The sequence below is a fragment of the Phycodurus eques genome, chromosome 14 (assembly GCF_024500275.1).
Source record: "Phycodurus eques isolate BA_2022a chromosome 14, UOR_Pequ_1.1, whole genome shotgun sequence".
NCBI lineage: Eukaryota > Metazoa > Chordata > Actinopteri > Syngnathiformes > Syngnathidae > Phycodurus > Phycodurus eques.
The window spans coordinates 1147992-1175678 of NC_084538.1; the positions used below are offsets into that span (position 1 = coordinate 1147992).

The 27687-nt window shown below is 41.3% G+C and overlaps 1 protein-coding gene across 2 annotated transcripts; it reads left to right on the forward strand.

Annotated features, from left to right (window-relative positions):
- Positions 1-93: 93 nt before the first annotated feature.
- LOC133412466 (neuroblast differentiation-associated protein AHNAK-like) lies at positions 94-27687 on the forward strand. 2 transcript variants are annotated; one of them, XM_061695702.1, is made up of 7 exons: positions 94-276; positions 9511-9560; positions 10338-10448; positions 12262-12366; positions 12455-12608; positions 12746-12906; positions 12990-27687. In XM_061695702.1, the coding sequence occupies exons 1-7, from the start codon at positions 219-221 to the stop codon at positions 27024-27026; spliced, it is 14676 nt and encodes a 4891-aa protein (XP_061551686.1). In that variant the 5' UTR covers positions 94-218; the 3' UTR covers positions 27027-27687. The 2 variants fall into 2 exon arrangements, with proteins under 2 accessions (XP_061551686.1, XP_061551687.1); XM_061695703.1 differs by having other exon boundaries at positions 12265-12366.

The following is a 27687-nucleotide window of genomic DNA, read 5'->3' on the forward strand; positions in this document are numbered from 1 at the left end:
AGGGGGGCGGGGGGCGGGGGGCGGCTCCTCCCACAAGCAAGTTATCGAGCCGCGCAGGAGGTCTGTGACGTTTCCGGGGCGAGCCAGTCTTCGGTCGGCAGCGAGCGCTCGTACCGGACTCTCGACCGGCCGAGGAGGGGAGGGAAAACCCTCCCGCAGCGCCGACCTTTACGGCTTAGGACCTCGTCTTCTCTGCGGACCCCTGCGCCGCCGCCATCATGTGCGACTGTTTCCACCTGGCCTTCCCTCACTGGCACGGCGCGCCCTCCGGCACAGGTGAACATCCTTCCCTTTTCCTCTGAAATCGTTTGAGGTGAGGGCAGCACGGCGAGGGAGTGGTTAGCACGTCTGCCTCACAGTTCTGAGGTTAAGGGTGTGAATCTTGCTTGCGTGGGTTTTCTCCCGGTACTGCGGCTTCCTCCCACACTCCCCAAAACATGCAGACAGCTTCATTGCAGACTCCAAATCACGTGCCAAACTCAAGGCAATCTTTTTTTTGTTTGTTTGTTTGTTTGTTTTCGTGCTATACTGAAGCAAATCAATTGTGTTTACCGTCATGTTTCTTGTTCAATGGATTTGTTTCTTTCTGATTTGGTCGAAAATCTGCAAGGAAAATTCCTTCTTAACATAAATTGTACAATAGTCATTCTAATTGGCTTTCACAGTTTTCCATGTCTTCTGATTTCAATGTGTTGTTAAAAATAAAGACGATAACAACGAAATGCATGGGAAATTATGTTTCGGTAATAATATGATGAGGTGATTATACATTTATACGATTTTCGACCATAACTACGAGACCGCCATGAAAATGAGTTTGACCGCCCTGCAATTGTCCATAGGTGAATGCGAACGTTAAAATGTGTCTGGTGACCAGTCCACAGTTTGTCTGTAGATGACCCGTGATTGACTGGTGACCAGCCCAAGGTGTACCCCGCCTCTTGCGCAAAGTCAGCTGGGATAGGCTTCCGGTTAACCGGTCACACGAAGGTATGGAAGAGGGTGTCAAACGCAAGGCCCAGGAGCAAGATCCGGCCCACCATATCATATTTGTGGCCCACTAAAACAAATAAAATGTGTCTACGATATGTTTCCTGCGAAATGAATTTTCATTTTGGCAGTATATCTGGACCCAAATTGTCATTTTTCTTGTCATTCTTTTAACAGTTTTACAAGGATTTATTTTCACTCAGTCTCTTCTTAACATAAATGAGACAATAGTTGCATACCAAAATATGCCACTATTTCCTATGACTTCTGATTTCAAATTCAATTTGTTGTGAAAACAAAATAAGAAGGGGTACTTGTGTAAATGCAATAATAAAACAGGGTGATGATACATTTATATGTTTTTCACAGTGCGCAATGAAAACGAGTTTGACGCGGCTGGGGTATGCAGTGTAAGAAAAATGGGTGGATGTTTGTGCTGAACAAAATGCTGACTCAGTAGCAGCATGTGCGACGTGTGTGTGTTTTGGAGTGTGTGTGTGTGTGTGTCTGTGTGTGCGTGAGGTGCTGGTGCCGACCTGCAGTGAGCGCTGGGTGTGTCGTCTGCAGAGATGTCATCATCTCTTCTGGCGAGCCCGCCATCCTGCTGCTGCTGCTGCACAGACGCGCTACCGTGGTGGCCTCAGGACGCTCAAAAGCGCGGCTGCAGCAGTCAAAAAGAAAAAAAAAAAAAGATGATGTCGTGTGTGTGTCACCTGTACCCTTGCAGCACTTTAAAAAACAGTTGCCAAATGGAGTGAAATTGGCATTCGTTGCTGCTCCCGTCGCAGCCTGCTGACTTGCCTCCAGATTCATCACACATTCTCGTTGCCTCGAGGATGTTAAATGCGGTCGGGTCAGAAGGGGGCAATTCTTCATGCTACAAGCACATTACGCTGGGACCTTGCACTGGTGGTCTGCTGCCTTTCGTGCAGACAGCATGGACTTGAATCCCCATGAGTACCCCAATACCCAGCCATGGCCGGTCATAAGCCCAGATCGAAAATGGGTGGGTTCATGGGTTGTATCGGGGAGGGTATCCACATAGGTGTTTCTGGTCCATTTTGGGGGGTGCTGAACCCCCCCTAAAATTAATCCCAGCACCCCTAAAATTCGAGAGCTCCCAAAAAATTGTTTTTTTTTTAAACTGTATGTTGTTTTTAAACAACCTACAAAAAGGTCCTTTACATTTTTGGCGATTGTACTTGGTTGTATCGTAACATATTTGAACAAGAATATAGCACCCCCCCGTCATTGCCTCAAAAATGGTTTGCTCTAGGATCAGTAGCCCATTTTTGGGGTTCCTGAAGCGACCCTAAAATGGATCCCAGCAGCCGTAAACCTCTGATCCGAGAATCACAGCCAAAATGAGGACTGGTCATGATAATAGTGTGTTGGTAATGAGTGGCTTAAGTTAAGAAATGTGGCACATATCCATGTTTAAGATGGGTAAGCAGACCATATCACTGGAAGGCAGCGAGTAGATTGGAAATTCAAATTTAAAGCTCATGTTGCTGCATTTCAGTATCAAGTTAACTGAAGCTCAGAGTTTCATGTTTCTTGAGGATTATGTTTGGATTGGTCCAGCACACAGCCAGTCATTCCTGACTGTGATTTGAATTAGATTCGATTTTTTGTTGGTCTTTGAAGATAAGATTGCCATGACTAATGTTGTGTGTCAGATGTTTATTGAATTGTGTACTTTTGTAATGTATGAACGTCCGTTCTATCAAAAAAGTTGCGCAGTAGTTAAATGGAGATAGTTTGTTTCCAGGCGCTCGTCGGCCAATGCCAGAAAACGGCTACAGTTTTTTGAATGTCACTCAGTAGAAAGCAGACCTCCGCCAAGACCAGAAAATCCTACTATGGATCAGAACCTTCTAAGCGATTGAACATCTCCATTTTGCCTTAAATATTCACGTGGCATTCAGTGATGTAAGAAAATGTCCCAAATCTCTTGCAACCTAACAAAGGCGGGAAAAAAGGATTTGATTCCTTCCTTGATCCGTACAGCTCCTCCAACACGAAGCTATATGAACTTTTTAAAGAGTAATTTCATTTCGAGAGCCTGCAAAATTGCCGCATCAAAATTGTACCTTTCTCACACAGAACCCAATGAGGTGTACGCGTCGACACAGTTGACCCGGAATCCCGCAACTGGATAATTAGGTGATGTATTAAATAGTTGTCGGACAAGGTGGGAGAAGTGAGTGTCCGGTGTTAAACTCCTCTCCACTGTACCGTCATTGAGGGGTCCAATTCTTCACCCTCTTTCATTTGTGTCAGAGCCGTTTATAGAAAGCAACAAAAACACGGCTTTAGCAAACAGTGTGAAAGTGGGAAAATAAACTTTGATGAAAGCATAAGCTCTTTGGCGGCGGTAACAATGAAATGAATTCTGTAGTTTTCATTCAATTTTTTAAAGAGGAAAATGCCTGTAATTATCTTCAATAAGTCATTATATCTATGTAACTGAAGGCTGTATCTCCAAATTTAGTTATAAAAAAATCGAAACTCAAAGAAATTGTTTGTTTTTTTGTTTCAGTTCAAAATGTAGATATCCATGTGACAATATATATATCAAGTGAAAGATGAAAATACATTTTCTATTATAATAATAAAATCAAAAAGCTGTTACGTCCGATTATTGCACAGCTTTACATACTTGGACCATAAGGTACCGTAATCGACAACAACGCGTATCATAATATATATATATATATATATGCATATATATCATATCATATATCACAATATCGATATTTTGTCCCAGCCAGAATATGAAACAAAAGCTCATAATTGAAAATCTGGGAAATTTCTGTTAACAGCATAAAAAAAAAAAAAAAAAAAAAAACATAATTGAAGACTGATTTTATCGATCTGGTTGCTGCGGTAATGAGGTCAAATTGCAAGGAGAGTTCAGTGGAAGGTTCTTCAGACGACTACTACGTGGGAATAAGATAAGAAATTTGAAGATTATGTTGACTAATTATCTTACATGTTTTTGTTCCAGTGGATGAGAATATAGCATAACCAGAGCACGAGGTTCCAATCTAATTGTGTTTCTTGGCTGAAATCTCATTATGATATGCTCGACTGCAGTGAAAGGAGCTCGTGTCCGAGCACAAGCAGGCAGCTGTGCGACTTGTGATGACTTTGGTCAAGTTACGCCAGACAATCAGACAGGAAACAATCTCCGAACAACTTGAGGTTTTGTTTTCGTACGACATTATGATTAGCATCAAATGTGAACATCCGAGTGTCACGGCATTGAGCTCGTAAAAGAAACCAAAAAGGCAAAGTGCTGAGAGGGAAGAGGAGCCACACCCACGTCTAGAGCTGCAGTGTCAACATGCAGCGAAACACCCGCAGCATCCTCTGCTACTGACAAAATGCTGCTTCAATATGTCTCAGCTCTGGAGCTAAACATTTAGCAGTGAAAGCAGGGGACACATTATCTAAACATGACTTTTCAATGTCATACAAATAGATGGAGTGCCTGCCCACTCAACAAGTGTTAAATTGACCAACCAAGTAAATCTTTTTGTTAGTTTCCTATTTCTGAAAATGTGTTCGTGAGCCAGACATTTTCAATTCAATTCAATTGTGACCAGCGATGACATCACCGTGTGGCTAATTTACATAATAACTTGCCGAGTATCTCCGGCTATGATTTGGCAGATAGTAGTGTTGTGCTCAAGACCACATTAACCGAGACCAAGACCTGCCCGAGACCAGAACTTACTGAGCCCAAGACAAGACCAAGACCGAGACAAGCCGAGACCGAGACAAGTAGAGACCATGACAAGACCAAGATCAAATCCATTTTAAAAACCATGACAAGGCTGAACAGTCAAACAACATTCTCTCTCTAATTTCAATTTTCTTTGAAATACATTTGACAGCCAAAAACAGTGTCAGCAAATCTTTAAAAGCGCAACATGCGAAAATCTAAAATCTTAACAATCCAACAAGTTCAACTAAATTCTTATAAAAAAATACATCTTTGTATGTATTTAAAGATTAAATATGAGGATAAGGCGAGTGCTGCTAATGGTACAAGGAGTGAAAAAAAAAATGGCCAATTTAATTGATTTGGCATAAGCTACTGTTAAACTCAGCTAATTTAAGGTGGAATTAAAACCTCTTTCTAGATATATTCATCTCAGAAAGACAAAACTAGATTCACTGGTGTTACTTACAGTTAACGTTAGCTCACTTGTGTTTAACACCTGTGTTAGTCACACATGGAGGTTTTTGTTATTTCACCAAGTGATTCTCCTTATTATCATAATAACGAAGTTGAAGACTAGCAGATCAGTGCTTGTCTCGACCGGTCTCGACGGAAAATCCCGAGTCTGGCCAGTCGTGGAAGGAGACAAGACCAAGACTTTTGGGAGTCGAGTCCAAGACTTTCAAAATGTGGTCTTGAGACCAAGACTGGCCTCGAGTGTTACAACACTAGCAACAAGGCTGAGTGGGCAAAGATCCTCCATTTTCAAGTGTTGCCATCCAAGCATGTCAAAGCTAAAAGGAGCTGCAATGTTATCACAGATTAGCATTTGCTAACAGCGTTAGCGTCTATTAAGCAGCACATACTTGAACGTTCGGTGAAGCTGCCAACATGGGGTTGTTGGGGGTTATTTGTGTTTAGCGATGTGTCTGCTACGTGCTCCACACATACGACTGATTGACAAAGTGTAACTTGACAGCTTTGTGATGAAGTGCTGCTTCCACCAGAGAAAATACACTTTGATTTTGTCTTTATAGGGGCTCGCTTTTCTCTTTAGACTTTGGGCTGCTCGAGAATAAGCAGCCGCTGCGCCCCTGGTCGTGATGGAAACGAAAGCTGTACTCGCTATTGGCCGAGCAGTATATGGGGTGAGATCCGTGACTGATGCACGAGACAGCCCCACCCCCGCAAAACTGTTTAATTTCATCCATCCATTTTCTACACCGCAAAAAGGGGTAAAAACGAGGGCGCGAAAAGTATAGTATAGGATCCTTTGCCTAGCATGTTATTAAGACACCAGGAAAATAAAAGGCCAATATGTTTCCTTTAAGGCTTATAGAGTGAGCACATGACAAATATTTGAGAAAGGAGTTCCTCTCAACTGCACCGCCGGTTGCTGGACACGTGAAGTCACGCAAAGCTCATCGCACACAGCGACTGAATGGAATGGCACTTCATCAGACTTGGCGTGGACTTGACACGTGTTACGATGATTGTGGCCTTGACACAGCCGGACGCCCTCTCGCTGCCACCCTTAATCAATCTAATCCACTTTAAGACGACATCCAGGAACATCAGTTTCATCAGGATGAAGACAGGAGAGCTGCTGTCTACTCAAAACTATTAACATGGGAATATCAGAAGCCAAACAATAAACAGAGCTGAGGTTTGTTTGCCTTTCACACATTGCCGTGTCTGTAGGCTCTTTCACGCAGTTTATTAAAGCCAACTTTTCCCCCGGGATCGAAGCCCTATGTGAAAGATACCAAAAGAAAATGGCGGATTGAAGTCGACCTGTAAAATGTAACGGCTACGACAGAGTATATCAGTAACAGAGGCGAAAGGCTGCCTGTGTGTCATGAGTAGTGGGAAGCCAGAACCAGGGTGTGAAGTTTAACCCTTGACACTCATTCCCGACACCACTTGGTGCTGAAACCAATTGTCACTATAGCAGACACAGACACCATTCCATCTAAGTATCTTCTGTGGGTTCTGAGTGAAACGCACAGGTGAATAAATGTCTCCTGTGAAATATCTGATGCACCGATATTGCTTTTGCACAGCAGCACAGCATCGCACAGTTAACAAAATCGACATCCTTACCACTGTCGGGTGTGAGGCTGGACAAGTGAGTCGAGGGTGTTAAATTTAATATCCCTGTCCCGACTTGCATATTCACGGAATTCACCAATTTGCAGATTTTTGGGGGGAACCTATCCCATGTTATTTTGGCAAGACCTATTTGCTTTTTTTTTTCTTTTTTACAAGACAGGATAATGTCTTTCTAACTGTGTTTCTAAGCATTTGAAATGCTATGAGCCTCTTCCCAAGTGTTTGTGGATCATAGTATGATGTAAATTTACGGTTGAACTATTAATTTAAGCATTTCAAAGAACTTTTTGAGTGACTTCTGCTCTTCGTGGATTTTCGCTATTCACGGTCGGGCTCGGTCCCTAACCCCACGCGAATAGCAAGGGTCCACTGTGTTCACACAACCACCAAGCCAGCTATGATACTACCTCTGACCTCAAACCCCTTTCTGTGTGGCTCCCTTTCACAAAGAGCAACGACATGGTAAAATACGAGTTGGGTTTTAGATTTTGTCCTGAATAGGATTCATGGATTATTCAATGTGGAATGACGGAAAATGTGAAAATCTATCAAGATTAACAAAAACTAACCAAAATGTTAAGTTATCAAAGTTATCACACCTTTGAATCTTTGAAACTTACAAACTAACAGTGATGTAAACCACATATTTTGACAGGGTAACGTTACGCATTTATGAGAATTTGGAGCTACATTTAGTTTTAACCAAAGTCGTCAGTTAGTATGACAGAGTGACACATGTTCACACGCAAGGCGAGTGGATGTACTCCCACCCTCTTTGTCCACGCTATGCTGAACAAATCCTTTGAGTCGCTTGTTGCGTTTAAAAGCACCTCAAGTCATTTCCAGGATTAGAACAAACAACATCAGCAGGTAGGTGAACGGCTTGTGTAAATATCTCAGTAATTCAGCCTTTTTATGTGATGTAGATATTAAATTGTGAATGCTGGCAATGTTCCATTTGCTCAAATGAACATGGAAGTGGGTTTTTGTTGTTGCATTTTCTTCTTATCGCAAAGTGGAATGTGATTTGATGTTTTCCCCCTCCAAAGCTAACATACCGCAGTCTCTTAACACTAATGCACTTAAAGCAGTCGCAGCTCACATGATAAATGTTAAAACAGTGAGTGACTTAGTTTTTAAACAACATCTAGTCCTGTATACCTAATCAATACCCTGAACACAACTTTATGTCAGCTGAATACAATTTTAACAACCAAATTTTATGGAAATCACTGGGGTAGATTTTGTGTAAAGGAATGATATAATAAATTAATGAAAAAAATATTATCATCATGATGATGATGATGATGATGATGATTATTATTAAAGTGTTTTAACCAGCCGGAGGAGATGGCGCGCAAACACTGGTGCTGAAGATACTGTTCTGTTCTCATGGGCCTCTTTTCTCCAGTTACGGACGGAGACGTCACTCCAATGCAGTGTTAGGCAAGCTACTTGGAAAATGTAGTGAGCTAAGCTAAATGTTATTCTACAGTAATGAGGCTTCATTACACTAAAGCTACCCACCAGAGAACTGTAGCAAAGCTAATCTACCCATACATTAAAATGAAAAATCAGCAAAACCACATCAAAGCTACTCCAGTTAAATATGTTGTAATTGTACTGTTGGCATATAAATGAACACTAAATTCTAAATTCTTTGGATAATCATGCTTGTTACTACCACTGCAATATCAATGTTTTAGACTAACATAGTGACAGCACAGTGTCATTATTAACATAACTGAACAGAGTGTATAAACAATGTATTATAGTTCCCAATGTGGTCATCGTTCTCCTCTATTCAATTTAGGAAGTGCACGGTCACAGCGACGAATCTACTTATGGCCTCTTATCAGTCTATGCACACATTCTATTGCCGCCAATAACATGTTGCTAGGTAGTACTATGTTAGCTGTTAATTTTGGCTGACTGGGTTGTGATCATGAGCTAAGCTGGCAATTGTTAACTTCAGGAGCTACCTGAATGTATGTCCTTAAATTTGTGCTGGACTTGGATGTTGACAGTGGCTTGCTTTTGGGATTTCACAGTAAACACCGGAACGTTTAACTGTTTTGTGAGGACTCGATAAGTAACATGAATTTGTTACGGTATGGCCATGGGGATTCACAAGTTCTACCTAAGCAACTCCGTTGCATTATCAGACATTTTGCGGGCATCTTTTTATACACTGCCGAGGGCGGATAGATATGTGAAATGAAATGTAGCTTCTGTGGATGCTGTTGCGTTATGTAATAACAAAAGTAGGTTCCCTACTGAAAATCTATTTGACGTTGAAAACAGCGACATTACGACCACACTACTGAGAAATGTAGTTAAACTTTTAACTCCTGCTACTGCCCAACACTGCTCAGATGTTTCCTCAAATGACCTGCATGAGTAAAATCTGAGGACAAGCTATCAGGGCGACTGAGACCAACAAGAAGCAACCAGATGCATTTGTAGTCAGATTTTCCCTTTTTGGAAATGCGTCTCATCTATGGATCAATAGACAGGATCACTTAACAGAACATGGAGGAGATGGCCCCCGCGGGGAATTGTTGCCAGGAAGAACTCTATATAAAGTCTCAACACAGCAGGTTCAAATGAGACACAACCATTAAGATAAGACAAATGTTGAAGTTTGCATTTACAGCGCGTTGTGTTTCTGTCCACAGGAGTTGGTCGCAGGCTGAGAGCGCCAGACCTTGGATCAGAGGACCACTCGGTGAGTCTTAATATGGCTTTCAGCTGAGAAGTGATGAAACGGAATCAGTGGTTGGATCTTGGATTTTAAAAAGACTGACATTAGAGAATGATCCCAATGAGGATAAGCGCTACAGAAAAGAGCATTTACATCTTTTTCCCGATGGACCAGAAGCAGAATGGTGTACGAGACTGTTACCAATCGTGTGACAAAGAAGACCAAATGCAGAGGTGGCAAAAGTACAATAACTCGGTACTTAGTAGAAGTACAGATACTTGCGTACAAAAAACACTGGTAAAAATAGAAATATTTACTCAACTCTTTTACTTACAAAGATAAAAACAGTACTGACTCCATAATGTACGTCAATATAATAGTTAAAAGTATATATCTTTTTTACTGTCAGTTGCATACGGAACCTGTTTTGATAAATTTTACATTTTTTTGCAAACTCTCGACGTGTTGTCATCCAAGGAGGTTGAAAAAGTAATAAGCCTGTGACAAACTGAGGAGTAGAAAGATATCTGTTTTCAAATGTAGGGAGTAAAAGTAAAAAGTCGTCAGAAAAGAAATACGTCGAAGAAATAAGTCAAGAAATCTATTAAAGTACTGTAATGAAGTATTTGTATTTCGTTACTTCTCACCACTGAAGAAATATCGCAGCTGTCGTAGGTTCAGCAAAGTGTTATTGTCACACCTTTGGTTTGTTCTGGCAACGTCAGGCTGATAGAAACAGTGGAAAAAAAAAAAAGTGTGTTATAGAATTAAAGCACGGCCTATCTGCTGTTTCGTCTGCAGGCATGTGACGAGCCATCTCATTTCACAGAGGGCGAGAGACCACGCCCTCAGGGATCGTCCCCCGTCGAGGAACATCCGGAGACAGAGAAATATAGTGACAGCGACAAGGAGGTAAAGCGCAGTACAGCACACACGACTGGACACTCGCCAACAAACGCTAACATAAATTATTGACTGGAGCAATTTTCCAGCTCAGGAACTCATTTGAGTCAACAGTATTTGTTCTGGTGTACTTGATACCACAGAGACCACACTGCAATTAGGGCCCGAACATGTGCTGCTTCATTTCTTTGTCGTTATAATTCTTAGACCAAATAAATCACCATTTTGAGGACTTTCCCTGAATCTCTGAAAATTCAGCCCCAAAGCGTCACATAGCAACATGAAATTTGGTAAGCGTGACTATCACGAGTAGACCAACAACAACAAAAAAGAACCAATGCCAAAAAGACAAGTTTTCCATTTTGGTTTGAAGTGGCCACTTAGGGTCTTTAATAAACAGATTTGCTGAAGATTTTGTCTAATTTATCCCAAATTTCAACTACGTATACTTAGGGGCCTTCCCCCCGCAGGACTTTGCAGGAACTTCCCTAGCTTCCCTGGTAGCTTGAGTTCCCTGTGTCCCAACTGAAAAAAAGTACCAGGGCACTGAAGGTTCCCCCTGGATTATTTCATTCCTCCTGGTGGATAGGGTCTTCCCACAGCCACCAGGAACTCTTTGAGGGGGCGGGCTGCGCTGACGAACATTGATTGCTTGACAGACCTCTGTAGGGGTTTACTTTTTTATTCACAGAGCCACTATTAAGTGGCATTATGCAAGGCTCGAAATAAGAGGATTAAAATACGTTGAAAGGCAAAACTTCGAATCGCCAATCGAGCGTGCTGACAGCAGAATAAAACAAAGCAAAAGAGATGCAAATACATATATACTGTACATATACAAACTGTACAATGTGATATAGCAACAAGTTAAATATTACATTACATCATAACACATGGTTAACAAAATGTCCATAGCAGGCATGTGAGCGGATGTTGTCTAAAGCTGGAGAATTTGCATCAAGAAAAATGTTATTGTCTCAAAGCCAAGACATTAGGAAAAACTTGTCTTTGTGAATAAATATAAATAAATGTAGAAGCCTGCAGATTTATTGTTCTCACATTTGGTAGGCTCCGGTACCAGCCTTCTCGAGATGGGTTGGACTCTTTTCCACACTGGAGTGCCCACGGTGAGAGGCACCGAGCAGGTGTGGGCAAACTGATTGCCTCCCGGCTTGGTGCCTATACATTGGGGTTCACCCCAGTAGACGAACTGCCTTTGGGTGGGGCGAACAGGTCCTGAATGTTGTTTGTGCCTATGCACCAAACAACAGCTCAGAGTGCCCACCCTTTTTGTAGTCCTTGGAGTGGGTACTGAAGAGTGCTCCCGCTGGGGACTCCATTCATCAGGTTGGCATTGCAAATGAGAATCAGTTCTCAATTGCCCCACCTGGATATATATATATATATATATATATATATATATAGATATATAGATATATATTAATTGCCTCTACCTTTTGCTACCAGGAACTCCTGCTACCAAGAACTCAAAGTTCCTGGACTGGTTGGTGGAAAAGCCCCTCTTGACTGATGGATGAAACAAAACTGCAATTTTTTTAAATTATTTTTTTTAATGTTTTCGCCATTAAACACAAAACTCTGATCAGTGAACCGGGCCACATCAAAACGGCCACACACTAAAGAGATTCAAAGGTGCCCCCCTACTGTCCTAAATGTATACGTATAATGACTTTGTTCCTGACAAAGAGCCTCTGTAACTACTAAACTAAACAACGACCTACATTTGCATATAGAATTCCACTTTGAGAAGAAATGATGGTTGTGAAAGTGTTCGCTGACAGTTTTGTTGTTTTTGTTGGAGGAGGATGACCCACACCACAAGAGAGGGAGGGGAAAGAAGGCTAAAAAGTCTGGCTTTGCATGTGGGTTTGACCGCCGTTCGACTCCAAAGATGAGCAAACTGAAGGTGATTTTCCAATCAATTTCTCCGGATTCCTATAGCACAACTGTCATTCCTAAACAGCTATACCTACCATATGGTGGTGTTTCAACAGGAAGCGTACAGCCCAGATTCAGGGATGATAGTGAAAACAGCCAAAGATGGTGGTGCAGAAGGTCTTGTCTATGGCGGAGGAGGTAAAGAGGGAATCTTCATCAAAGAAGTGGTACCAGAGTCACCTGCCTCTAAAAGTCTACAATTGAAAGAAGGTATGCTGCCAGTTTGAGAAAAGAAGAACTACACTTTTTCCAGAGGATGGCAACTATAGATCTAAGCTCAGGAGTGTATTTGGAAAATTGTTATCTTACCAATATGCTTCTAAATTGTTGTACTCCTTGAAATGCAGGCGATCAGCTTCTGAGTGCCACCGTATATTTTGACAATGTGTCATATCAGGACGCCATTCAGATTCTGGAGCATGCTCAGGCTTACAAAGTGAAGCTCTGCCTTAAACGCAAACCAGACATCACAGAGACAGAGCCCCTCGCTGAGTCTGACATAATCCCTGTAAGTATTTTAAGTTACATCTTCAGACATTTTGTGGTGTCTTCATTTAAGGAGGCAAAATTAACATTTCTGTTCCCAATCAGGAGGATGAACCCTTCACTCCAGAGATGCGGGAACATGGAAAATCCAAGAGACGAGGTGATGCACGCATTTCTTGGCCCAAGTTTCCATCCTTAGGGAGAGGAAAGAAGTCCCGTTTTGCAAGGTCTCATAGTTCCTCAGAGGCTGATGAGCAAAGGAAGTTGGAGCTGAGTCCTACCACAAGCGACACAGAGTCCCCGATAAAGACTCAGGATGCCCTCAAAGGTAAAAAACGGCACAAGATGAAGCTTCCATCTCTGACAAAGAGAGGCCGCATTAGTTCCTCTGAAGATCAGGACACTGACGCACCGACAACATGCACACAAGAAGTCGAAGAATTGCTCTCACCTGAGGTTCTTCAAAGCCGTGTGGGAGGAAGGCCTGAAGTACACAGGATGGAGGAGATGACTCTGGTAGAAGGTTCCGACTCAAGAGTGACCAAACCCCTTGCTATTCAACACAGGGTGGATCTCATCGCTATAGACAGCGCTTTGAAAACAACCGATCTAACGGTAGCTCTGGCGGGTCAAGAAAGCCCCACTGGACCACTGTCTCCAGATGGTAAAAAGAAAAAGAAAGAAAGGTCAGAATTAAAATTGAAAATGTTAGGAAAGGACAAATCACACAAGAAGGAGGCAAAAGCCAAATCACCCAAAAGGCTAAAAACACTAGGTGCAAGTTTAGATATAGCAGATCAAGGCATTATCAAGGGGGATCAGCCCGAGCATATGACTCAAATTGAACAAGCATCTCCACTCAAAGGCAAAAGCAAAACTAAAAATACAACACTCCTTCCCAAGCGTGAAGATATTGAAATTCCTGGTATGGAGGACATGTCTGTAAGGACAAATGTCAAAGGACTCCACGATGAACTACCAGAAACAGTGCAACTCTCAATTGATGTGGACAGCGTGAAAGAGGCTGTTTCAAAATTACCTGGATATAAATTACCCAAGGTTGATATGTGTGGAGTACCTATTCCTGAAGAAATCACTGTGATAGATGCCAACGCCCAAAGAATATCAGTAAAAACACCCACTAAAGTTGCTGATAGCAAAACAAAACAGGAGACACCCATCAGTACGCCAGAAGACACTTCCACTACAGAACTGTCCAAGACTTCATTCAAGCTACCAAAGATCAATCCAGGTGATTTAACTTCAGAAGAAATTGTAACTGTGACCCGCGTGGACCAAACAACTACAGAGACAACACAAGAATGTGAACCTGCACTCAATTCAAAAGAATGTGACAAGAAATCAAAGATGACAAAGATAGTTTTGCCAAGCATTGGGCTTTCAAAGTCAGACTTTAAAATCCCTGACATTGGAATGTATTTCCCAAAACCAAATATTTCTGGACCAAAGGATGATGAGGTGCAAGGAGAAAGAACTATATTCCTAAAAGAAGAAATAAGTGAGGGTAGCATCGTGTCAGATGCTAAAATGCATGAAACTGAAATAGGTATTGGTGAACTTCAATACATTGATTCAGCTGAATCACCTGTCAAGAAGGAACTTGATGGAAAAAGAAGCCCATTCCAAATACTGAAATTTGATGAATCATTACCAAAATTAAGAGGTCCAGAAATTGATTTAAGCTTATCAAAGACCGATGGTAAAGTCAAATCACCTGATGCTCAATTAGGCGCGTACAAGAATATTCCGGAAGAGAAGCAAGCATTTGATACTGCAGGGTCACCCATAGATCAGGAAGCAAAAGGACGGAAGTTTAAAATGCCGCAGTTTCATTTCACAATGCCAGAAATTACTGAGCCACAGCTCAATGTGAACGTTTTCAAAAAAGACGTGGGTGTGAAAAAAACAGAGCCTGAATCTGAGACCCAACTCCCAGTAGCCTCAGATGTGGATTTAAGTCCTGGAATAGCACAGGAAACACCACGAAAAGATAAAGAACCTGAACGTCTTCTGTCTGGAGTTAAACTTGATGGACACGAAACCAAATTTCCAATAACAAAATTTAAAGTAAAGGGACCTGATATTGATTTTGGTTTATCCAAGGAAGGTGGAGATGCTGCTGTGCCAGAGGCCAAAGTTGAGTCCAATATATTCCCAGAAAAGGACCTTGTAGTTAACATTTCTGCCCCTCGCGTGAATATTGAAGGATCTGTGACAGACACAAAGATTACAGATGCTGAGCAGGATGGAAAAGGTGGCAGGTTTAAAATGCCACATCTCCGTTTATCCATGCCAAAGGTAAAAGGAGACAAAACACACACAGACTTGTCAAAAAAAGGCACGGGGGTGACAACACCAGAGGCTAAAGTTGATGTCCGTATGCCAGATACTCCCAAAATTGACAGTAGTGAAGCCAAAGCCGTAGTCAAACTTCCAACTGCACCATTAGTTGCTGTGGAAATTAAATCACCAGAGTGTGAGGCTGACATGGATGGACAGGGAATGAAGTTCAAAATGCCAAAAATGGGAGTAAGAACGCCAAAAGTAAAAGGGCCCGACATTGAGTTAAATTTAACAAAGAAAGATGTTGATGTCAATCTCCTGGACACAAGAAATGGTGGTAAAATACCAGAGATTCCCCAAATTGGTGTAAATATCAGACAAAGTGATGATTTACAGACAGATATTGACATTGAAAAACCTGAATTACAAATGCAAGCTTTGAAATTTGATGTTGAAGACAGAGAAAAACTACAAACGTTAAAAACAAGTGTTGACATCACACAACCAGATGTTCCCAAAGTTGATCGAGGAAAAGTGAATATTGGGATTGCAGAGGCTAAAATTGAAGAACCTGAGATAGATACTGAAACTTTGTATGCTGAAATTGAACATAAAGGGGGAAAGTTTAAAATGCCGAAATTTGGCATCTCCCTGCCAAAAGTGAAAGGACCAGAAATTGATTTAACTACAGCCAAGAAAGAAGTTACTCTACCAGAAGCCAAAGCGGAAGTCAAAATGCCTAGTGAGAAACAAAAAGAGCTTTCTGTTGAAGGAGATATTAAAACTCCTAAGAATAATATTATGGCAAAGGAAACATCACCAACTAAATTTTGGAGGCCGATATTCAAACTACCAAAATTCGGGATTGTTTCTCCAACACTTTCTGAAGAAGTACCGGATGGAGACAGAGATGTCAAAATTGATGGATTTGATGATAACATTCCTGAGGAGGTTTTAGCAGTTAGCATTGAACCACCTGGCATTGACGTAAGCTTATCAAAGAAAGATGGCGAGATCAGACTCCCAGAAGATGAAGTTGAACTCACAGCTGTTGAGATTAAACTACCATCAGCTAAAGTGGAAATGGAAGGTCCAAAGATTGAAGCTCAAACAAGTAATCTTGGAGGCTCTCCATCAAAATTCAAACTACCAACTGTGAAATTTCCCAAATTTTCATTAACTAACCAAAGTAGCAAAGACTCTGAACTTGAGATTGGTCTCCCAGATGCTGATATCTCTATTCCAGGAGGAAAGTTGGAGGTGACTCAACCTAAAGTTGAGTTTGAAGCACCAGAAGTTGATGTCAAAATAGACAACCAGGAGTGCAAGTTTAAAATGTCAAAACTTGGAATCTCCGTGCCAAAAATGAAAAGACCTGAAATTGATTTGAGCTCATCAAATAAAGATGGAGATATTAATATCCCTGAAACTGAAGTTGAACTCCCAGATGTTGAAATTAAACTACAATCAGTTAATGTGGAAATTGAAGGTCCTAAGATAGACGCTCAAAAAAGTAGTGCTGACGGATCTCCTTCAAAATTCAAACTGCCAACAATTAAATTTCCCAAATTCTCATTAACCAATCAAAGTAGCAAAGGATCTGAAGTTGAAATTAGTATCCCAGATGTTTCTATTCCTGAAGGAAAACTGGAACTTGTGTCATCTAAAGTGGAATTTAAACCACCAGAAATTTATGACCAGGAGAGCATATTTAAAATGCCAAAGTTTGGCATATCCATGCCAAAAATGACAGGGCCTGACATTGATATAAGCTTATCACAGAAAGATGGAAGTATCATACTCCCAGAAGCTGAAGATGAACTCACAGATGTTGAAATTAAACAAACATCCGCTTATATGGAAATAGAAGGTCCCAAGATTGACGCTCAACCAGGCAGTCTTGAAGGATCGCCTTCTAAATTCAATCTACCAACGTTGAAATTACCGAATTTAGGGGCTGCTTCACCACAGGTCCATGTGGAAATGGACAAGCATGTAAAGGTGGATGGAATGGATGTAAAATCACCGGAATTAAATGTTGAGGCCAAACTTCCTGAACCTGCTACAGGTTTTGAAGTAAAAGTCAAAAAGTCTAGATTTTCATTTCCCAAATTCTCATTAACCAAACAAAGTAACAAAGACGCTGACGATGATGTTGGTCTGCCAGATGTTGATGTTTCTATTCCAGAAGGAAATCTGGAGGTTACGCTACCTAAAGTGGAATTTCAAGCACCAGATGTTGATGTCAATATAGACAAGCAGGAGAGCAAGTTTAAAATGCCCAAATTTGGCATCTTCATGCCAACAGTAAAAGGGCCTGACATCGATACAAGCTTATCGAAGAAGGTTTGTGATATTAGACTCCCAGAAGATGAAGTTGAACTCACAGTTGTTGAAATGAAACTACCATCAGCTAAAGTGGAAATAGAAACTCCCAAGATTGAAACTCAACCAGGCGGTGTTGAGGGATCTCCTTCTAAATTCAAATTACCAACATTGAAATTACCAAAATTAGGCGTGGCTTTACCGCAGGTCAATGTGGAAGTGGACAAAGATGTCAAAATGGAGGGAGCAGATTTAAAACCATCAGAAATAAAAGTTGAAGCAGACGTTCCTGATACTGCTACAGATGTTGATGTCAAAGTGAAAAGGTCTCGAGTCTCATTTCCCAAATTCTCATTAAACAAGCAAAGTAGCAAAGAATCTGAAGTTGGCATTTCTCTCCCAGGTGTTGACGTTTCTGTTCCAGAAGGAAAACTGGAAATCACTTCACCTAAACTGGAGTTTCAACCACCGGAAGTTGATGTAAATATCGATGGGCAGGAGGGCAAGTACAAAATGCCAAAGTTTGGCATCTCCATGACAAACGTAAAAGGCCCTGACATTGATATAAGCTTATCAAAGAAAGATGGAGGGCTCAGACTCCCAGAAGCTGAAGTTGAACTCACAGATATTGAAATGAAACTACCATCAGCTCAAGTGGAAATAGAAGGCCCTAAGATTGAAACTCAACCAGGTAGCGTTGACGGCTCTCCATCAAAATTTAAATTGCCAACATTCAAATTACCCAAATTAGGGGTGGCTTTACCACAGGTCAGTGTGGAAGTACCTGATATGGACAAAGAGATCAAGGTGGATGGAGCAACTGTGAAATCACCAGAATTATTGGTTGAAGTCAAACTTCCTGATGCTGTGGCAGATGTTGATGTCAAAGTGAAAAAGTCTAGATTCTCATTCCCCAAATTCTCATTAACCAAGCAAAGTAGCAAAGAATCTGAAGTTGACATTTCTGTCCCAGATGTTGACGTTTCTGTTCCAGAAGGAAAACTGGAAATCACTTCACCTAAACTGGAGTTTCAACCACCGGACGTTGATGTAAATATCGATGGGCAGGAGGGCAAGTACAAAATGCCAAAGTTTGGCATCTCCATGCCAAACGTAAAAGGCCCTGACATTGATATAAGCTTATCAAAGAAAGATGGAGGGCTCAGACTCCCAGAAGCTGAAGTTGAACTCACAGATATTGAAATTAAACTACCATCAGCTCAAGTGGAAATCGAAGGCCCTAAGACTGAAGCTCAACCAGGTAGCGTTGACGGCTCTCCATCAAAATTAAAATTGCCAACATTCAAATTACCCAAATTTGGGGTGGCTTTACCAAAGGTCAGTGTGGAAGTACCTGATATGGACAAAGAGATCAAGGTGGATGGAGCAAATGTAAAATCACCAGAATTACTGGTTGAAGCCAAACTTCCTGATGCTGTGGCAGATGTTGATGTCAAAGTGAAAAAGTCTAGATTCTCATTCCCCAAATTCTCATTAACCAAGCAAAGTAGCAAAGAATCTGAAGTTGACATTTCTGTCCCAGATGTTGACGTTTCTGTTCCAGAAGGAAAACTGGAAATCACTTCACCTAAAGTGGAGTTTCAACCACCAGAAGTTGATGTAAATATCGATGGCCAGGAGGGCAAGTACAAAATGCCAAAGTTTGGCATTTCCATGCCAAACGTAAAAGGTCCTGCCATTGATATAAGCTTATCAAAGAAAGATGGAGGACTCAGACTAACAGAAGCTGAAGTTCAACTCACAGATATTGAAATGAAACTACCATCAGCTCAAGTGGAAATCGAAGGCCCTAAGATTGAAGCTCAACCAGGTAGTGTTGACGGCTCTCCATCAAAATTTAAACTGCCAACATTCAAATTACCCAAATTAGGGGTGGCTTTACCACAAGTCAGTGTGGAAGTACCTGATATGGACAAAGAGATCAAGGTGGATGGAGCAAATGTAAAATCACCAGAATTATTAGTTGAAGCCAAACTTCCTGATGCTGTGGCAGATGTTGATGTTAAAGTGAAAAAGTCTAGATTCTCATTCCCCAAATTCTCATTAACCAAGCAAAGTAGCAAAGAATCTGAAGTTGACATTTCTGTCCCAAATGTTGACGTTTCTGTTCCAGAAGGAAAACTGGAAATCACTTCACCGAAACTGGAGTTTCAACCACCGGACGTTGATGTAAATATTGATGGCCAGGAGGGCAAGTACAAAATGCCAAACGTAAAAGGCCCTGACATTGATATAAGCTTATCAAAGAAAGATGGAGGACTCAGACTCCCAGAAGCTGAAGTTGAACTCACAGATATTGAAATGAAACTACCATCAGCTCAAGTGGAAATAGAAGGCCCTAAGATTGAAGTTCAACCAGGTAGTGTTGACGGCTCTCCATCAAAATTTAAACTGCCAACATTCAAATTACCCAAATTAGGGGTGGCTTTACCACAAGTCAGTGTGGAAGTACCTGATATGGACAAAGAGATCAAGGTGGATGGAGCAACTGTAAAATCACCAGAATTATTGGTTGAAGCCAAACTTCCTGATGCTGCGGCAGATGTTGATGTCAAAGTGAAAAAGTCTAGATTCTCATTCCCCAAATTCTCATTAACCAAGCAAAGTAGCAAAGAATCTGAATTTGATATGGATCTCCCACATGTTGATGTTTCTGTTCCAGAAGGAAAACTGGAAATCACTTCTCCTAAAGTGGAGTTTCAACCACCGGAAGTTGATGTAAATATTGATGGCCAGGAGGGCAAGTACAAAATGCCAAACATAAAAGGCCCTGACATTGATATAAGCTTATCAAAGAAAGATGGAGGACTCAGACTAACAGAAGCTGAAGTTGAACTCACAGATATTGAAATTAAACTACCATCAGCTCAAGTGGAAATAGAAGGCCCTAAGATTGAAGTTCAACCAGGTAGTGTTGACGGCTCTCCATCAAAATTTAAACTGCCAACATTCAAATTACCCAAATTAGGGGTGGCTTTACCACAAGTCAGTGTGGAAGTACCTGATATGGACAAAGAGATCAAGGTGGATGGAGCAACTGTAAAATCACCAGAATTATTGGTTGAAGCCAAACTTCCTGATGCTGCGGCAGATGTTGATGTCAAAGTGAAAAAGTCTAGATTCTCATTCCCCAAATTCTCATTAACCAAGCAAAGTAGCAAAGAATCTGAATTTGATATGGATCTCCCACATGTTGATGTTTCTGTTCCAGAAGGAAAACTGGAAATCACTTCTCCTAAAGTGGAGTTTCAACCACCGGACGTTGATGTAAATATCGATGGGCAGGAGGGCAAGTACAAAATGCCAAAGTTTGGCATCTCCATGCCAAACGTAAAAGGCCCTGACATTGATACAAGCTTATCAAAGAAAGATGGAGGACTCAGACTCCCAGAAGCTGAAGTTGAACTCACAGATATTGAAATGAAACTACCATCAGCTCAAGTGGAAATAGAAGGCCCTAAGATTGAAGTTCAACCAGGTAGTGTTGACGGCTCTCCATCAAAATTTAAACTGCCAACATTCAAATTACCCAAATTAGGGGTGGCTTTACCACAAGTCAGTGTGGAAGTACCTGATATGGACAAAGAGATCAAGGTGGATGGAGCAACTGTAAAATCACCAGAATTATTGGTTGAAGCCAAACTTCCTGATGCTGCGGCAGATGTTGATGTCAAAGTGAAAAAATCTAGATTCTCATTCCCCAAATTCTCATTAACCAAGCAAAGTAGCAAAGAATCTGAATTTGATATGGATCTCCCACATGTTGATGTTTCTGTTCCAGAAGGAAAACTGGAAATCACTTCTCCTAAAGTGGAGTTTCAACCACCGGAAGTTGATGTAAATATTGATGGCCAGGAGGGCAAGTACAAAATGCCAAACGTAAAAGGCCCTGACATTGATATAAGCTTCTCAAAGAAAGATGGAGGACTCAGACTAACAGAAGCTGAAGTTGAACTCACAGATATTGAAATTAAACTACCATCAGCTCAAGTGGAAATCGAAGGCCCTAAGATTGAAGCTCAACCAGGTAGTGTTGACGGCTCTCCATCAAAATTTAAACTGCCAACATTCAAATTACCCAAATTAGGGGTGGCTTTACCACAAGTCAGTGTGGAAGTACCTGATATGGACAAAGAGATCAAGGTGGATCGAGCAACTGTAAAATCACCAGAATTATTGGTTGAAGCCAAACTTCCTGATGCTGCGGCAGATGTTGATGTCAAAGTGAAAAAGTCTAGATTCTCATTCCCCAAATTCTCATTAACCAAGCAAAGTAACAAAGAATCTGAATTTGATATGGATCTCCCACATGTTGATGTTTCTGTTCCAGAAGGAAAACTGGAAATCACTTCTCCTAAAGTGGAGTTTCAACCACCGGAAGTTGATGTAAATATTGATGGCCAGGAGAGCAAGTACAAAATGCCAAACGTAAAAGGCCCTGACATTGATATAAGCTTCTCAAAGAAAGATGGAGGACTCAGACTAACAGAAGCTGAAGTTGAACTCACAGATATTGAAATTAAACTACCATCAGCTCAAGTGGAAATAGAAGGCCCTAAGATTGAAGTTCAACCAGGTAGTGTTGACGGCTCTCCATCAAAATTTAAACTGCCAACATTCAAATTACCCAAATTAGGGGTGGCTTTACCACAAGTCAGTGTGGAAGTACCTGATATGGACAAAGAGATCAAGGTGGATGGAGCAACTGTAAAATCACCAGAGTTATTGGTTGAAGCCAAACTTCCTGATGCTGCGGCAGATGTTGATGTCAAAGTGAAAAAGTCTAGATTCTCATTCCCCAAATTCTCATTAACCAAGCAAAGTAGCAAAGAATCTGAAGTTGACATTTCTGTCCCAGATGTTGACGTTTCTGTTCCAGAAGGAAAACTGGAAATCACTTCACCTAAAGTGGAGTTTCAACCACCAGAAGTTGATGTAAATATCGATGGCCAGGAGGGCAAGTACAAAATGCCAAAGTTTGGCATTTCCATGCCAAACGTAAAAGGCCCTGCCATTGATATAAGCTTCTCAAAGAAAGATGGAGGACTCAGACTAACAGAAGCTGAAGTTGAACTCACAGATATTGAAATGAAACTACCATCAGCTCAAGTGGAAATCGAAGGCCCTAAGATTGAAGCTCAACCAGGTAGCGTTGACGGCTCTCCATCAAAATTCAAATTGCCAACATTCAAATTACCCAAATTTGGGGTGGCTTTACCACAGGTCAGTGTGGAAGTACCTGATATGGACAAAGAGATCAAGGTGGATGGAGCAAATGTAAAATCACCAGAATTACTGGTTGAAGCCAAACATCCTGATGCTGTGGCAGATGTTGATGTCAAGTTGAAAAAGTCAAGATTCTCATTCCCCAAATTCTCGTTAACCAAGCAAAGTAGCAAAGAATCTGAATTTGATATTGATCTCCCAGATGTTGATGTTTCTGTTCCAGAAGGAAAACTGGAAATCACTTCACCTAAAGTAGAGTTTCAACCACTGGACGTTGATCTAAATATCGATGGGCAGGAAGGCAAGTACAAAATGCCAAAGTTTGGCACCTCAATGCCAAACGTAAAAGGCCCTGACCTTGATATAAACTTCTCAAAGAAAGATGGAGGACTCAGACTTCCAGAAGCTGAAGTTGAACTCACAGATATTGAAATGAAACTACCTTCAGCTCAAGTGGAAATAGAAGGCCCTAAGATTGAAGTTCAACCAGGTAGTGTTGACGGCTCTCCATCAAAATTTAAACTGCCAACATTCAAATTACCCAAATTAGGGGTGGCTTTACCACAAGTCAGTGTGGAAGTACCTGATATGGACAAAGAGATCAAGGTCGATGGAGCAAATGTAAAATCACCAGAATTATTAGTTGAAGCCAAACTTCCTGATGCTGCGGCAGATGTTGATGTCAAAGTGAAAAAGTCTAGATTCTCATTCCCCAAATTCTCATTAACCAAGCAAAGTAGCAAAGAATCTGAATTTGATATGGATCTCCCACATGTTCATGTTTCTGTTCCAGAAGGAAAACTGGAAATTACTTCACCTAAGGTGGAGTTTCAACCACCGGAAGTTGATGTAAATATCGATGGCCAGGAGGGCAAGTACAAAATGCCAAAGTTTGGCATCTCCATGCCAAAAGTAAAAGGCCCTGACATTGATATAAGCTTACCCAAGAAAGAAGGCGAGATCAGACTCCCAGAGGCTGAAGTTGAACTCACAGATGTTAGGATGGACCTGCCATCTGCTAAAGTGGAAATAGAAGGTCCAAAGATTGAAGTTCAATCAGATAGTGTTGACGGCTCTCCATCAAAATTTAAACTGCCAACATTCAAATTACCTAAATTAGGGGTGGCTTTACCACAGGTCAATGTGGAAGTCCCTGATATAGACAAACACATCAAAGTAGACGGAGCAGATGGAAAATCATCAGAATTAAAGGCTGAAGCAAAGCCTCCTGATCCTGCTTCAGATGTTGATGTCGATGGCCAGGAGGGCAAGTACAAAATGCCAAAGTTTGGCATCTCCATGCCAAAAGTAAAAGGACGTGACACTGACACAACTTTATCAAAGAAGGATGGTGAGATCGGAGTCCCAGAGGCTGAAGTTGAATTTACAGGTGTTGAAATGAACCTACCATCAGCCAAAGTGGAAATAGAAGGCCCTAAGATTGAAGCTAAACCAGGTAGTCTTGAAGGATCACCTTCAAAATTCAAACTGCCAACATTCAAATTACCAAAATTAGGTGTGGCTTTACCACAAGTCAGTGTGGAAGTGCCTGATATGGACAAAGACATTAAGGTGGACGGAGTAGATGTAAAATCACCGGAATTATTGGTTGAAGCCAAACTTCCCGATCTTGCGGCAGATGTTGATGTCAAGGTGAAAAAGTCAAGATTCTCATTCCCCAAATTCTCATTATCCAAGCAAAGTAGCAAAGACCCAGACGTTGATGTTTCTACTCCAAAAGGGAAAATGGAAATCACGTCACCTAAAGTGGAGTTTCAACCACCAGAAGTTGATGTAAATTTAAATGGTCAGGAGAGCAAGTCTAAGTTTGGCATTTCGATGCCAAAAGTAAAAGGACCTGACATTGATATAAGATTATTAAAGAAAGATGGAGAGATGAGACTTCAAGAAACTGAAGTTGAACTTACTGATGTTGAAATTAAACTACCATCATCTGAAGCGGAAATAGAAGCTCCTAAGATTGAAGCTCAACCACAGCGTGTTGAGGGATCTCCTTCAAAAATTAAATTGACAAAGGTAAAATTCCCTAAATTTGGAGTTTCAAAACCAAAGTTCAGTGTCGCAGTACCTGATATGGACAAAGACAATTTAGTTGGCGATGTAAAGATTGTGGTCCCGGAACAAGAAGCTGCAATAAATGTTCCATCACCCACCACTGACAGAGGAGGAATATCAGTTGATGTGAAAGAAGGTGAGCTTGAAGGATCAGGAAGCAAGTTTATCATGCCAAAGTTTGGCATCTCCATGCCAAAGGTCAAAGGGCCTGACATTGATATAGGCTTATCAAAGCAAGATGGAGATATCATACTCCCTGAAGCTGAAGGTGAACTCACGGAAGTTGAAACGACACTACCGTCATCCAAAGTAGAACCAGAAGACCCTAAGATGGAAGCTCAGCCAGGTAATGATGAGAAATCTGCTTCAAAATTCAAACTACCAACAGTGAAATTTCCAAAATTTTCATTAACTAAGCAAAGTAGCAAAGAATGTGAAGTTGAGGTTGCCCTCCCAGATGGTGACTTTTCTCCTCCTGAAGGGAATTTGGAAATCACTCTACCACAAGTTGAGTTTCAACCACCAGAAGTCGATGTAAATATAGATGAGCAGGAGAGCAAGTTTAAAATGCCAAAGTTTGGTGTTTCGATGCCAAAAGTAAAAGGCACTGACATTGATATAAGCTTAACAAAAAAGGATGGCGGTATCACACTCCCAAATGTTGAAGTTCAACTCCCAGATGCTGAAATGAAACTACTGTCTCCTAAAGTGGAATTAGAAGGTGCAAAGATTGACGCTAAAAAAAGTGTTGTTGAAGGATCTACATCAAAATTTAAACTACCATCTTTGAAATTACCTAAATTTGGAGGTTCTCCATCAAAGGTTTGTGTTGAAGTGCCTGATGTGGAGGAAGACAGTGAAATTGATGGCATAAAAATGGAGATACCTGAAGATGACGTCACGCTGGTTGTTTCCGCACCCAGCATTGACACTGAAGACATTTCTGTGGAAGTGAAAACTGAAGGCGGTGAACTTGAAGGACCAGGAATCAAACTTAAACCATTGCCAGATGTTGACGCTGAGATCAAACTGACGGATGGTGAAGTTGAACAATTGGAAAGTACCATCTCAGCCCTGGAAGCGCCGAAAGTTGAGTTTGACGTCAAGATGAGCAAGGGGATGGAGAATGATGACGTGAGTCCCGTCTCTCCAAGCAAATTCAAACTGCCATCCTTCAAAATGCCAAGACTTGCATTTTCACGACAAAAACCAGAAGGCAAAAGTGTATCACCTGAGACAGAATATAAAGACAATCAACTAGAGATAAAAACTGAACTGAATGGAGATGGTAAATCACCACAAGCCACTCCCACATCATTTGGAGTTGTCCTCAAAAGATTTGAAGGTGAATTTGATATGGCACAAACAGAACAAGTGGAAGAACATCCAGACGCCTCAGAGAAGGAAAAGGACACAAAGGACAAACAAGCCAAGCAACAAGCCACCAAAACTCCTGAGCGGACAGGATGGTTTAGCTTTCCAACATTTGGGCTCTCCTCACCTTCAGCACGTGCCAAAACTCCCCAAAAAGACGACGAGAAGGATCAAAAGAGTCCATCAGGAGAACGTGAGTTAGACATCAGCCCTACCTGTTCCGTCCAGTCATCAGATGCCTTCGCTGACATCAGCTCAACAGTGACAAGCGAGTATGTCAGTTTGCCCCCATCTTCTCCGACCAAAGTAACCGTCAAATACTCTGATCCGAACTTACCTCCGGAACTCGGAGAAATGAACGTCGTAACTTCCACTGCAAGGTCCGAGCTGATCACAATCGAGCCAGACTTACCCGAGAAGATCACCATCCTGTCCTCTGAGGTCTCGTCTTCCTCTGAGGAAACTCTCAGACTGGCGTCTGGGAAAATACATGTGTTTACGTCCAGCGTACAAGCAGGCCCTGAATCACAGCACACCAAAGTTCTGTCCAAGGTCCAGTCAACCAGCGAGGCCAGTCAGATTTCGTCATCATGGACGGTGGAGAGTTCTCAGAGTAGCAGGACGTTGTCCCAGAAACAAATTGTCCGGGAAACGTCGCGCGAAAGCACAGAAACCTTTGTGATTACCAAACAGATCACCAAAATGTTTGAGCCCGCTGAGTTCTTCGGAGACGACGAGACGGCTTCATCCATCCAGCGACTCAGAGAATCCGTTCACTCAGAGAAGATGAGATTTTTTGACGGTGCTGAGAAGTGAGGTGCTAGCTAAATCAACTTCATTGGTAAAAAAATTTGAACATTTGTCAGTGTTTAGTCAAGCGCAGGTATTAATGGAACTGCATGTTGCCGAACGGAAAAAAAAAAGATGGACAAACGTTGCTGGCATAAGAAAAATGTGATGAAATTATTAATAAGCTATGTATCTAAGTGTCTTATGACCGGGCTTACGTAAATCTGCTTACAGATTGCTTTCTGTGGTACAGAAAATGTTTACTTGCAGCATTTGTGCTCTAACATCATAAGGGCGTTAACAATCCGGCTATAGCAAAATTTAAGTTGACGATAATGAAGTGTATGTCATAAAAAAATAACGTGTCTATGTATCCGCTGAGGTATTCTTGTTACTGCAGTAAAGGAAACACTAGCAAAGAAATGTAACAGTTATGATGACAAATAGTGTACTACTGTAACTATATTTTTATTAAGATTTTTGCTTAAACCTTATTTGCTACAGTACATACATATATATGAATCAGCAGTGCATTAACAGCCAATGTAAATAATAATAACAATAATAATAATAATAATAATGCTGTTTGTGTAAAAAGCTTTCAATGACTTCTGGATTATTCCATGTGCTTTAACTCCAAATGTTTGCAATATACACATAAATAAATACATATTATTACAAGTCAAAA